The 12,292-nt window shown below is 38.1% G+C and overlaps 1 protein-coding gene across 1 annotated transcript in view; it reads right to left on the bottom strand.

The window, feature by feature from the left end:
* Positions 1-12,292, bottom strand: part of LOC110454973 — a 44,233-nt gene that overhangs the window by 6,811 nt on the left and 25,130 nt on the right. The window contains exons 33-40 of the mRNA XM_021504820.1: positions 10,895-12,100; positions 10,668-10,762; positions 9,953-10,486; positions 9,426-9,603; positions 9,030-9,217; positions 7,308-7,996; positions 5,670-7,114; positions 8-3,417 (exon numbers count right to left, since the gene is read on the bottom strand). Of these exons, the coding sequence (XP_021360495.1) occupies positions 8-3,417; positions 5,670-7,114; positions 7,308-7,996; positions 9,030-9,217; positions 9,426-9,603; positions 9,953-10,486; positions 10,668-10,762; positions 10,895-12,100 (7,745 nt within the window). The remainder of the gene's footprint in view (positions 1-7; positions 3,418-5,669; positions 7,115-7,307; positions 7,997-9,029; positions 9,218-9,425; positions 9,604-9,952; positions 10,487-10,667; positions 10,763-10,894; positions 12,101-12,292) is intronic.

The following is a 12,292-nucleotide window of genomic DNA, read 5'->3' as shown; positions in this document are numbered from 1 at the left end:
AACTTACCGTATATGTCAGCTATGTCGTCTTCACTGTTCCAGGCAACTCCAACGCTGTCCTCAAACTCCGTAAATGATACATTTACAATTGGGTAACCATTTTCATCTGTAGGTTGGTATTCAAATAAGGATTTTGTTATTACGTTCTCAACATTTGGAGGATACAACTCCACAGTAAACTTGCACGAAAACTTACCAGGGGATCCTGCTGCATTATTTGCCCAGACATTGAAATAATACGTATTTCCGTGATTGAAGAGTTTTTCATTTTTTAAATGAATATGACTTTTCGTTGCAAGACCAACATCGGTCATGTTATAGATATCAGCACTATTCTGAGATGTGCCAACGCCTACAGAGTAGGAATATATCTCGCTTTCTGGGTCCGAACACGACCAGTACGCCGCTACGCTGTTGTTTGTCCCAATGTACTCGGTGGGCTCTTCCATGCTGTTGTCAGGGTCGAGACACCTGACATACTCGCACACCGCAGAGGTCGTGTCCACCATGATACCATTGGATCTGGAGAAAGAGCTCTGTCCGGCAAAGTTAACCACTTCGATAGTAACGTAATATGTATGAGACTCTTCAATCTGAAATTCATTTTCCGACCCATTGATAGCAGACGCTATTGTTGGCAATAAGTCTAGACCGGTAATTTCAATTTTCATTAAATCAAATTCGCCAAACTGACATTTTGCTGGACAGTCCTCTAAACATTCTTCTTCACATGGCAAACACAGGGACATATAGTGTCGCATGGGATATATATTGTCAGTTGAAATGTCACTGTCACTAATTCCTACCCAAATCTCCTTTATGTTACTCTCCCCGTCGAAGAATCCGGAGCCATGCAAACATAGCCTCTCTTGGTCAGTCGGGATCTGAACACTCGCAACAATTACATCGGACCGGAACGGTTCAAACATGTTTTCTATTGTTGGTTCGTAGTTATTATCATTTACAGTGCTAATAAACATATTCATACTATTCCCGAAAGTTATTCCGTTTGCTATGGCTTTAATTATCCCGTTCACAATTAATTTGATATTTTGTCTCTTTTTACCCCGAGCAGATTCTGTTTCTAATGTAAATATAATAGTTCCTTCCGATGCTGACGGATTGGTATCCAATGTAATCCATTCTTCGAAGCTTTTATATTGGCCAACAACCCAAAACATAGCGTCCCAGTGATCACTTCCATTTTGTTGAGTCCCCATGATGCTTAATCCGAAACCAAACCTTTCGGAATTCGGAGAATCTCCGTGACTGCTAGTTGTAACATTTCTATCTGGTTGAGACGTGCTTAAATATGAAGAGGTATACGTGGATGTTGTGGCAGTAGGATCTTGTGATGTCGAAATGTTAGTCACATCTTCCCGATCGTCTTCTGGTATTGTCATATTGAAGGTAACTTCATTAATAGCAGTTATATGTGGCGCAGTGTAATTCGTTGGAAAAAGTTGAGATTCCGAAGCAAAGGAAATAATCGTAATAATATCGACACCACTTGCCGCCTTAAGTGAAACAGTGTAATTCCCTGGCAACAAAGATATTTGTGTGCTTTTCATGCCGCTTCTAAAAAACTTCGTTTGAGCCGTGTTGTACCCTATTGTTAGCGTCGCTTTGTTTTCAGCAAATTCCACGAATTCTGGACTGTAAAATCCGGTCATTTTTACCCAGGAGGGACCATTTGATGAGAAGCTCGGGAACACTACTCTTTGATTCGGACAAACAAATTGTTCGTGAGATCTGGCTATAGCAATCCATGATGTCATTGTTTCTTTCGAGGATTGAAACGTAGAAGCAGTGTACCAGTTTGGAGCTATTTTCACATCCCCTACTAAAGGAGCAGATACATCTAACCGGAATCTGGAACTAATGATTGAAGATTTGAGACCAGCGGTATTTAAAGCAATTACTTCTATAAAATAAAATACATTTGGCAATAACATCAGCTGATACAAAGTGATCTTAGTATCAGCTGTAACCAAAACGGAATCAACCTTGAACTCCGGAGAAACAGTTTTCATCGAACAATCACTCATCTCGTATAATGTCACCTCAAAAGAAGCAATGCTACTCTCATTTTCTGTGAAGTTTTTCCATGTGACATCAAGTTTTTCACTCTCATCGACAAATATATCGTCTTTTTTATCATCCGCTACCCTACCGATATGTAAAACTGTGAATGTAAGATCTGGTGGAGTGATATCGACTAAAATTGGTGGTGACGTCACAGAACGACACATGTCAGCCTCGTTGACAGCTACAACAATGATGTAATACACATGACCATGTTTCAGGTGAAGATTCTGCAGCTGGACAAGAGTATTAAGTCCGTTATCTGACATGGGTTTCTCGTCTAACAGCTCTAATGAGCTGTGAAAGTTTTCACATGTTGTTGTTACATTTGTGTAAACAGTGACGTTGTATTTGAAATCATTGCTATAAACACCCACAAGGTACTGTTTTATTCCTATATCAGACTGAAATTCCGTCCATGATGCGATAATTTTCGAACTGTCAGATTGAACGGCTGGCGTTTCGATCAACCCAGAAACGATCTGGTCTTTGAATCCTACTTTAATACCATTTGATGAGGCCTCATCTTGACTACCAGAAATACTTATACCTCTCACCGTTACATAATAAGTAACATCCAGGGCCGTCAAATTTAAATTATGGAACGTGTGAGATCGATTTAAACCAACACCAACATAATAGTGAATATTCGATTGGGTTTTTGGATAACTATGGTCATCACCTATAGCAACTTCATAGTAACGAATTGTCTGTGTAGGATCCCCATTTTTGTCACCAAAGTCGTCCCAATTGGCGGATAGTTCTTCAACGCTTTGCTGATAGTTGATGTCTTCATACAGACCGTCTCGGACATCACCAGGGCTCGGTGGTTGAATACGGATCGTGATGCCGTCAGAAGCCGACGTGAAGGTTCTGTTTAACGCGTCTCTCACCTTTATTATGTTTATGTAGGTGAATCCATTTTTCAAAGTAAATTCGTCGTTATCAAATACCTGCGCGTTCTCAGCAACATCTTCAAACTCTTTAATAACGTTTCCTAGGAGATCTTCTATTCCCCACTGAACCATGTCAATAGCGCATGTATCGGAGAAACGCCAGAATCCTCTGATTGTGTTTAAATTACTTTGATAATCTTCGTCTCCTCCCGGACTTCCATCGCCGACGGTCAATATTGGCCGGACACTGACCGTTACACTGTCCGAGTAGAACATTTTAGACAAGCCCGCTTTGTTAGTCACTCTCGCCGCAGCGTAAAAAGTGTCACCATGTCCAAGGTCAAGATTTCCAAAGAATATTTTACCTACTAATGGCACATCTAAATAGCGATGAATGTCGTTGTGGCCAGGCGAGGAACCAATGGCAACTTCTATCCTGATAACAGATTATAATATTTCTAAATGGTATTATATAATTGATGGGTTATTACATCAACATGCGATACAAATTTACGGTTTCCGTTAAAATTGGAATAAGATATTTTTTGTAATCACTACATTGCATTGAATTATCAAGATACAGCTCTCTTTAAATAACAACTTAAAATGTAGCATTATCTCGTTATAGCGTGTTGGTTTATCAAAATGAAAAAAAAAATGTTATCATTATTTCTTTGAACTTTTGAATAGATAGTCGGGCAAACTTAATTCGTTGCAGCTATCTAGTATACGAAAATGAAAAACAAAAGTAAAAATTTATTTATCGTCTTGATTGAACTATCGTTTAAATGGTGGGCCATACTTATACGCAGGCACATAATACAACTGTTAAGCGTTGTACGCTATGTGACTTTAAAATAATTGAATGAATCAATTACAATAGAAGGATGTAATAAATATGCAAGTCATTGATTTAATTTCATATACCTATCTTAGGCAGAACGTTTTTCATACGCAACTGTATAGATTTACAGGTATACGATTGTAAAATATATAACTAACAGTAGCGAAATTCAGAATCTAAAATATATGTATGTCATTTAGTTATACATATCAGATTTAAACGTTTTTATTTCTCTATATAATGTTGAATTTTCATTTGAATGAGAAAGATTCAAGGTAAAACAGTGAGATATATCTGGCTACTATCTTTGATATATTCCCTTTAATCTGAGTTTCAGCAGAGGTAACTTTGATACCTATATCGCAATGACATAGGCATGCATGAAAAAGAAACTTTTAGGGACAAACACGATAATGTAAATTACAAATCAGATTGGTTCTTAAATAACTTTTAATGAACAAAAATCAGTCACGATATGTTGTCTGACTATCTACATGTGTTTTGTTCCCTTTAAAATTGTAACAATGTGTATATTTAAAGACTCAAGCAATAATTATTAGCCCATGTAATGAGCATACATATGCAACTGGTATAAAGAATGCAATGTCGTTTTAAGGAGAAAAAAAAATCCGTAATATTGAGATAATGACGGTGTAATTAGGATATCGTTTTGTTGTAATTGAAAGATACGTATGTCATTTAGAATTAAAATAAGAATTAAGCTATATATATATTTTCAACTTTTATGCCCGATCGAGGAATCACATCCAGACCGTAAGTGCGCTCTCCACTGCGCCACCTGTCCGCAATAAATGTGTCATAATCAAAAAGTTACAGTTATTTTAAGCAACACTGAAAAACTTCTGTAGAAATGCAGCGCCATTTCAATTGCCATAAAAAGAAACACAATTATGTATCCAACCATGGATACGGTAAACAATTATATTGGAGACAGATGATTATAGTTATATAACACATGTATTGTACCTCAGAGCAATTTGAGTGAACTGGTGTTTTGGTCGGTTAATTTAGAAATGTGATGGGGGAAAATAAGTAAATATATTATCATATTTATGGATATCATGATGGTTAAGCACCATATACCTTTTGATGTTTTACCCACAAGCCTTATTTTATAAATTATACCTTTCATCATATGTGTAAAATGGTCAATGAAGTCGTAAAACTGAAGAGAAACATCAGCAACTGCTACAGTAAAAAATAATAACAAGGCTCAAATAAAACCCCTTGCTTAAAGATTGTTAATCAGCAGTCATAACCTATCACAGAAATCATATGATGAGTAAGGTCTTAAATATAACTCTCAAGATAGGGAAAGTGCTTGATTGGAAAATCGAATTCGTCACGCTTGCGTTTCAGCTTTGTAGGTACCCTTGTTGGTCATGATGTTAATAAATAAAGAGCAAAATTATTAATTTACACGAATTTGCATTATCCTTAGTTTCAATGTCGTCAGCAGGGTGAATAATATCGATGTGCCCAATACATGTCTTGTTATGTAAAGCAGAACATCGGCGTTATATCTTAATGTAAAATTGAAGGATTCATATTTTGTTAACTTAAAAAAGGCGATGAATTCATAAGCCGACATTCCGTTTAATTTTGTGTCGATCTCCACGTGAAACTTCCCTAAGTACACATGTATCATTTAGTGACCTACGAATAAAAACTGCCATTTTTTTTATTTTTTTTATTAAAGACGACATGTCCTCAAAGAACAACTACCTGTTTATACTATTTTTGATGAATATAAACATTAAATCAGCACTAATTAGTTGATACAGAATGATTGTACGATAAAATTAAATAAAGCTTGTACTCACTTTTCAATGCCAGTTTCTGCGTCTGTAGGGTTTTCCACTAATACGTCAACAAATGTCTGAGGGATTTGGCATCGTTGGTGAACTGTGATTTCCTCTGACGACATCTGTGTCACAACTTTAACGGTCAAAGAGGAAGGCGGTGTATTATCCACTTTAACCGTTTGTACATAAATCGTATTTTGAGAGAGGATGTTTGAAACGGTCAGATAAATTGAAAGTTCTGTTGCATTCAAAAGGTCAATCGCGTCAACGACGAAATATCGTCTTCCATGCGGTATTTGGAGTTCAATTGGTAGCTTGTTGTATGATGAAAAGATGTTTATCGTCAATGATTTTACTACACTCTCTTCCTCGACAACGAATTCCCATGAGCATGCTACAATAGATCTTTCTAATGAAACAGCTTCTGTGCATTTTAGAGATCGAACCATAGGCGGTGATATGTCGGCAATGACTGGGTCAGTAGTTATATCTTGGCGATTTCCAACCAGATCCTCAACTTTTAATGTCAGAAAAGTTGATAAACCTATAGTAGGTGATAAGAAACCTGTTGGTGTACCCATAGTGTCAATTACTTGGGTCGAAATTACATCTGTCAGGACCGGAAGACTTCCAGCAGAAACTGACACCATCTTTACAGCTGAATCATCCGAAACGTTCCAAACAAGATCAAGAGAATCAGCGTTGGATTGGTAGTAGACGTTGGCATAGTGTACATAGTGCGTGTCGCCCGGGACTGGTCCGATATAGTGGATTTCTGGAGCTGAGGTATCGAGTTTGATCCCGTCGGACGATGCCACTATGTACTCTTCATGGCAGTTGTGTCCCGGCTGTGCCCTTACAGTGACGTAGTAAGTTTCTCCCTCTGTGAAGTCCATATGTATCTGAGCCTGTCCATGTGACGAGTTGTGTACCATAAGTCCATATCCTGTGTAAGGTAATACGTCGGACTTGAACGCATCAGAACCAATCGCCCATTCATACTTTCGAATATCACAAGCCTCACTTTGAAATCCAGCGAATGTGATAGCTAATGAACCCCTATCTCTTGTATAGTCTTTATCGATGGATACCTCTCTGCCATCAAAGATTTGGCCCGGTACGTTGGCTTTAAGTAATATTATAGGTTTAGATGATACGGTGTTTGACTCCAGTCCTGCACCGTTGATAGCTTTAACGGATACGTAATACACTGTATTAGAATCAGAAAACGTTTCTAGTTCAATGTCCTTTATTGTCAATATCTTCTCAGTTCCTCCGAATTCTATGAAGTTTCCAGTGATTGATAAATCTCCAGGTGTTGTTCCGATTGCTAAATAAACTTTATCAATTCCACTTTCCGGATCCTGGCCTACCCAACTTATGGTTAAAATGTTAGGATCGACATGTAACACTCTGTTCAGCTCATCTACGTCCTCCTCTTCTTTTGGGAGTCCTACATGTACCTAGAATTATTGAAACAAAAAAATAAGCAAAACGTTCAATTAAAATAATGAATAGTTTATTCACTATTTGCTCTGTAGTCGCTGTATTACATCTATATTGGATTATTATATGTTTTCATAATCAGCAGTTGTCATTTCAGTTATCAGTTACATTTAGATAAAAGAAGCTTGAACATATTTTTTGCGTCCTTACCTTTGTCAGTAATGGCAATGTTCCGTCAACTACTACACCAAAAGATTCATGGGAGGTCGAAAGAAGAGCATTGTTGATAGCTGTTACAACAATTGTATACATTGCGCCATTAACCAAAGTCATTTGATCAATTTTGAGATTTACCGGTCCTTCCTTCAATGCAGAATGTGTTGTCTCGTAGGCGTCATTCGCAGGCCATGACTTGTGTTTACCGCCCTGATGCTGTTTGTTTATGAAATATCTATATTCCTTTATTCCAGAATCACCATCTTCAAATGACCACGAAACATCTAGGTGGTCGTTGAAACTTTGATAGCGTTTAGCATTTTCTGTGTCAATGATGTAGTTCATCACCGGTGGCGTGTGGTCAACCAAAAACCCGTCTGACGTCACATCTGCTCTAAGCCCCGCTCCGTTCTCGGCAGTGACGACAAAACCCACTTCATCAAGGTGATTCATCGCGATAGATATTTCCGTAAACTGGGTAAGTGCAAATAATTCGAAGGTCTGGATATATTCCCTATTTATGAATAATGAAATATCATATTTTGAAATGTGGCTTTCAGGATCAGAGAAATTATTCCAGTTACAAGATTTTGTAGCCGTTTCAGATGAAAAATCAATATCCTCTCCTAATATCGCTCCATCCAAAACTCTCCCCGGCAGTAGAGGGGTAATGTCAATAAGGACTGAAAATTAAACGACAGGAAATTACAGTAAATCATAGGAATCTATACAGAAACATTTCGACTCACGAAAGTATGGTCGAGGCCATTTATGAATTATTTCCGAATTAAAACAAATGCACTTGAGATGTTGCATCACATTTCTTTTACAGACATTAAGCCAATCGCCGTTAACAAAATCATAACTGATTATATGATATCGCACAAAGTAATTTGTACACAAATATAATTAACACATAATTTTATATTATAACCTTTCTAATAGCTAAACCTGTCGTTGATGATCCTGATATCCTAATCCGTCTGGATGCTGTTATGCCATGTTTTATGATAACAAAAAAATGCTAGTATCTTCATCAACTTTTATTTTACAATAATGTTGTGTTTAATATGATGCCTGATAACACTGTGTTCACTCTACTTGATTGAGACGAAAGCAGGTGGTACATGATTATATCATTACATATTTAGAAACTAAACTGTACTAAAGTGAAATAAACACAAACTTATGTATCGTATCAGTTAATCAAACGCCATATATCCGTTTGCATATCTAAACCCATTATAACGCCATCGTCGTTTGTAAACATTTGTAAACCAGCCTATAGGGTAAGAAGATGATTAGAACGTTATGGTAGTCTTTGATGAGTCATAACACATCATATGAATTTTACTTAATATGATAGAATAAGTCAATTTCAGGTGAAAAAATGACTTTAGTTTGATCTGAAATGGACTTGATTTGTTTTTTATGTTAAATCCAGGTTGATTTCAGGTCAAATTCAGGTTAATTTCACCTGCAATTGCCTATTATTTTACTAGCTATTTTTGTACAACTCACCTGAACATTTATATGAATTGACATGAAGCGATTTTGCTTGTATAACATATTCAAAATGTCTCCTTTAACCATGAGCTTGCTAAGTGTTACATGTAGATCATGTAGGTTATCATGTCTTTCACACAACTGAAAGATATACGTACACATTAACGCGCTCTGTATAGAGCCTAGACAAATAACTTTAAGATATCTTACCTCCGTCTGACTTTCCGCTTCTCTCTTTCGAATTAAGTGCAGCGTTATAGGCTTTCACTGTTGAGAAGTAGGTCGTATTGTGTTTCAGGTTCAGATCACCGGCACAAGAACGCTTGTAATGGTGGGTCAGGTTATGGTACTTTACAACGTCATCCGCACCCGTAATAGTTCCGACACCCCATATATAACTGTGTGATAATACAACGAACAAAGTGAATGTATTGATAGTTATCAGGAATATTTAATAAAAATAATTAACAATGACAACAGAATTCGTGATTTGAGTCGTTACCTGTATATTTCTGATTAACTCTATGGTACCAAAGTAGGCATATATAACGTGAAGAAAGTAAGTAAGCAATAGGCTATTATAACTCAACAAGACTCAGTACTGACTCCCTGATACCAGACTCCTCGTCGTAGAAGCTGACCCACTGGGCACACATGGTGGACGTGTCGGCCTGATAGTCTACGTCTGTGTCAATTTGGTTCCCATCAAGGACAACACCAACATTAGGCGGGGTTAGGTCGATTAGGATCTGCTGGTCTCCATGCCTTGCTGTATGAAGGCCCACTAAAAACGAAAAAAAACTAATAAATCATCACCAAACGAAATCAAGTTATGCATGTATTTTTGCATTCTTTTCTCGCTTTTCGAGTATAATAAACATGACATTTACGTTTTAAGATAGTAAAGGTTGCCTAAGCAACATTCACAGTTGGGTAACACTTCTCCGCGCATAACTCGAGATAGCGAATGAAAAGTAACCGTCTAATTTGCTGTAAAGATGTTATAAATGTTCACGTATGCATCCGCAGCAACCAATGAAGTACCCGTACCACAACAATGTCTTTTTTTTATGTTGACGGTAGCACATATCACACACATAGTTAGTTACTTGTAGTGGATAGACACCACTCACCATTGTTGACTGCTCTTAAACGTAACCATGCCGGAACTCCGTGGCCAAGTCCGAGGTTTTCTACAGCCACAAATGGTTCATCCCTTGTGACGTATGTCTGCAGTTTGTATCCGCGGACTGTGACGTCATGCTTTGTCTTGCCAAGTCCAAAGTCCACCCGCGCCAGATGGGAAAGTGGGTCAGAAGCGTTGAAATAAACCGCGAGCAGGTCAAAATCTTCGTCATAGAATATATCAAGGACTTCGGTAAAGATCGGCGGTGTCGTATCAACCGTGAATGGCGTGCTATGGCAAACTGTTGTAACGAACGCGCCACCGAACACAACGTTATTGAGAGCTCTGACTGTGACGAAATATTGACCATCCTTGAGGTGTAGGTCTTTCTCGTAACCATTATGTGTCCAGTATTTTTTACTTGAGAGATGTTGATGGGGATCAGACTCCTCTATAATATCCCGGGTACATACTGACTCTCCCACCATCCAGGTATATCCCCAAATACCACTCTCGTCATCATGGAAACCGTCAAAGTTAACTATAATTACAAGAATCAGAAAACATTATCGAAATTTTAATTGAAAATGATTGCAGTGCCTTAAATCATCACACAATTAACCAAGACAAGGTTGTAATTATACGCGCTGGCTTAAATATTGTTCTAAACATATGTACAGAAGGCTCAGAAATCGAAATCAGGTTACATTTAAATACTTTACCTGAAGCCATGTGATTATTTATGGTGTATATTTCGTCCTGGAGAGGTTTGTAACCGTTGAATACAGTTCTTGATTCCTTGTCATCAATTACTATCCTAAAATACAATATAAGACCTTTGATATCAAATGCTATTATTTCAAAGGCAGACAACACATACTACCACCTATCGCATAGTTTAATGACAGTTTGATTAAATAAAACGACATGTGGTTATATTTTAACTTACTTATGATTTTCTTTCCATGTGACTTCGATACATCTCTGGGTAACGGCTGCGGAACATCGACTCGCCTGCATGGTCACCTGGGCGGCTGTTCCCAAAGGACCTGTAAACGGCGGCGTGAAATCCATAGTTGTGCCTAGTGATGTTATATACGCGGTGTACCCAATTGTATTGGTTATTTTAGCATTAATGTAATACACAATGGCGTGGCACAGATTTAAATTGTCGTAGAGTACGTACGAGCTATGTCCGACTCCTAGCCTTTCGTAGTTCTTGTAGGTCCCGCTCTGACGCAGCGAGGCGCGCGGACCTTCTACAACCTCGTGCATGTCGCATGTTTCGGAATGGTATTCATAGTCAAACGAAACACACTTTGTGGGATGATCCAAGCAGAGTCTGGCGCATTCTATCGCAGTGCGCGTTTTAGCGGTTTTGAAGTTGAGCGCCGTTAGTTTTCCAATTCGAGGTACACTGAAATATTTAAGGTCGTTGTCGACTCCATCCCTAATAGATGTCTTATCAATATCGAGAGAGCCCCAATGTACCAATTCGCTGCCATACTTACCAGAACTAAACCCAATGGCTTTTTCATGTGATTTTTCCAATGTACTGTCATCAAATACAACTACCGTACCACTGAGCTTGTTAGGGTGACTGGAAAACTTGTACGACGGGTCAATTCTACCGTCAGGAATAGAGGTATCATAAGTTGGAAGCGTGCAGTAAGAAAATGCTTGCAAGCCTTGTGTATTGCTAGCCTTTACGGTCCAGTAAAGTGGTACACCACTCGGCAAGTCGTTAGTAGGGACTAGGAGAGACGCACCACCCATATCTGTCCAGTCAACGACATTTGTACCACCGTGTTGTGTACCAATTGCATAAACTAGTTTTACTTGACTCGTTTCATCCAAAGTTGACACTTCTAGTTTAAATGCAGCATCAAGAGGACTTCGAAATTTAACCTGTTCTACCAAGCATCCTTTGGGACTGCTGCGTTTTCTCCGAGAGCTAACAGAATTTGGAGGGAACTCGGGGGGAGACGAATCTGAGCTTATCATTGGAGTAGTAAATATGTTACGCTTTATTGTTGGTGTTGTGTACGACCACAAACTTGCATCAAATACAGTGACTGTCACAAATAAAAGATTCAGCTCGGCAAAGCCTCGAAGGTCCAGTTTTAACGGTACAAGAATCAGGTCCATCTTCGCTCTGTTGTAAATAAATAAAGACAACCTCAAACCAAATGCATTGTTGTCAAATATAGCATTATGCACTGAGCAGTAGAATCAATCTATAATGTAACATATCGCAGATGCTTTTGATTTATATACTCTGACCAATTCTTTTGAACACATATGATATATTTTGAAAATATATGATTGATAGCCACCTATATGTAAT

The sequence above is a fragment of the Mizuhopecten yessoensis genome, unplaced genomic scaffold, assembly GCF_002113885.1.
Source record: "Mizuhopecten yessoensis strain PY_sf001 unplaced genomic scaffold, ASM211388v2 scaffold8123, whole genome shotgun sequence".
Classification (NCBI taxonomy): domain Eukaryota; kingdom Metazoa; phylum Mollusca; class Bivalvia; order Pectinida; family Pectinidae; genus Mizuhopecten; species Mizuhopecten yessoensis.
This window is presented reverse-complemented; position numbering and strand designations above follow the sequence as displayed.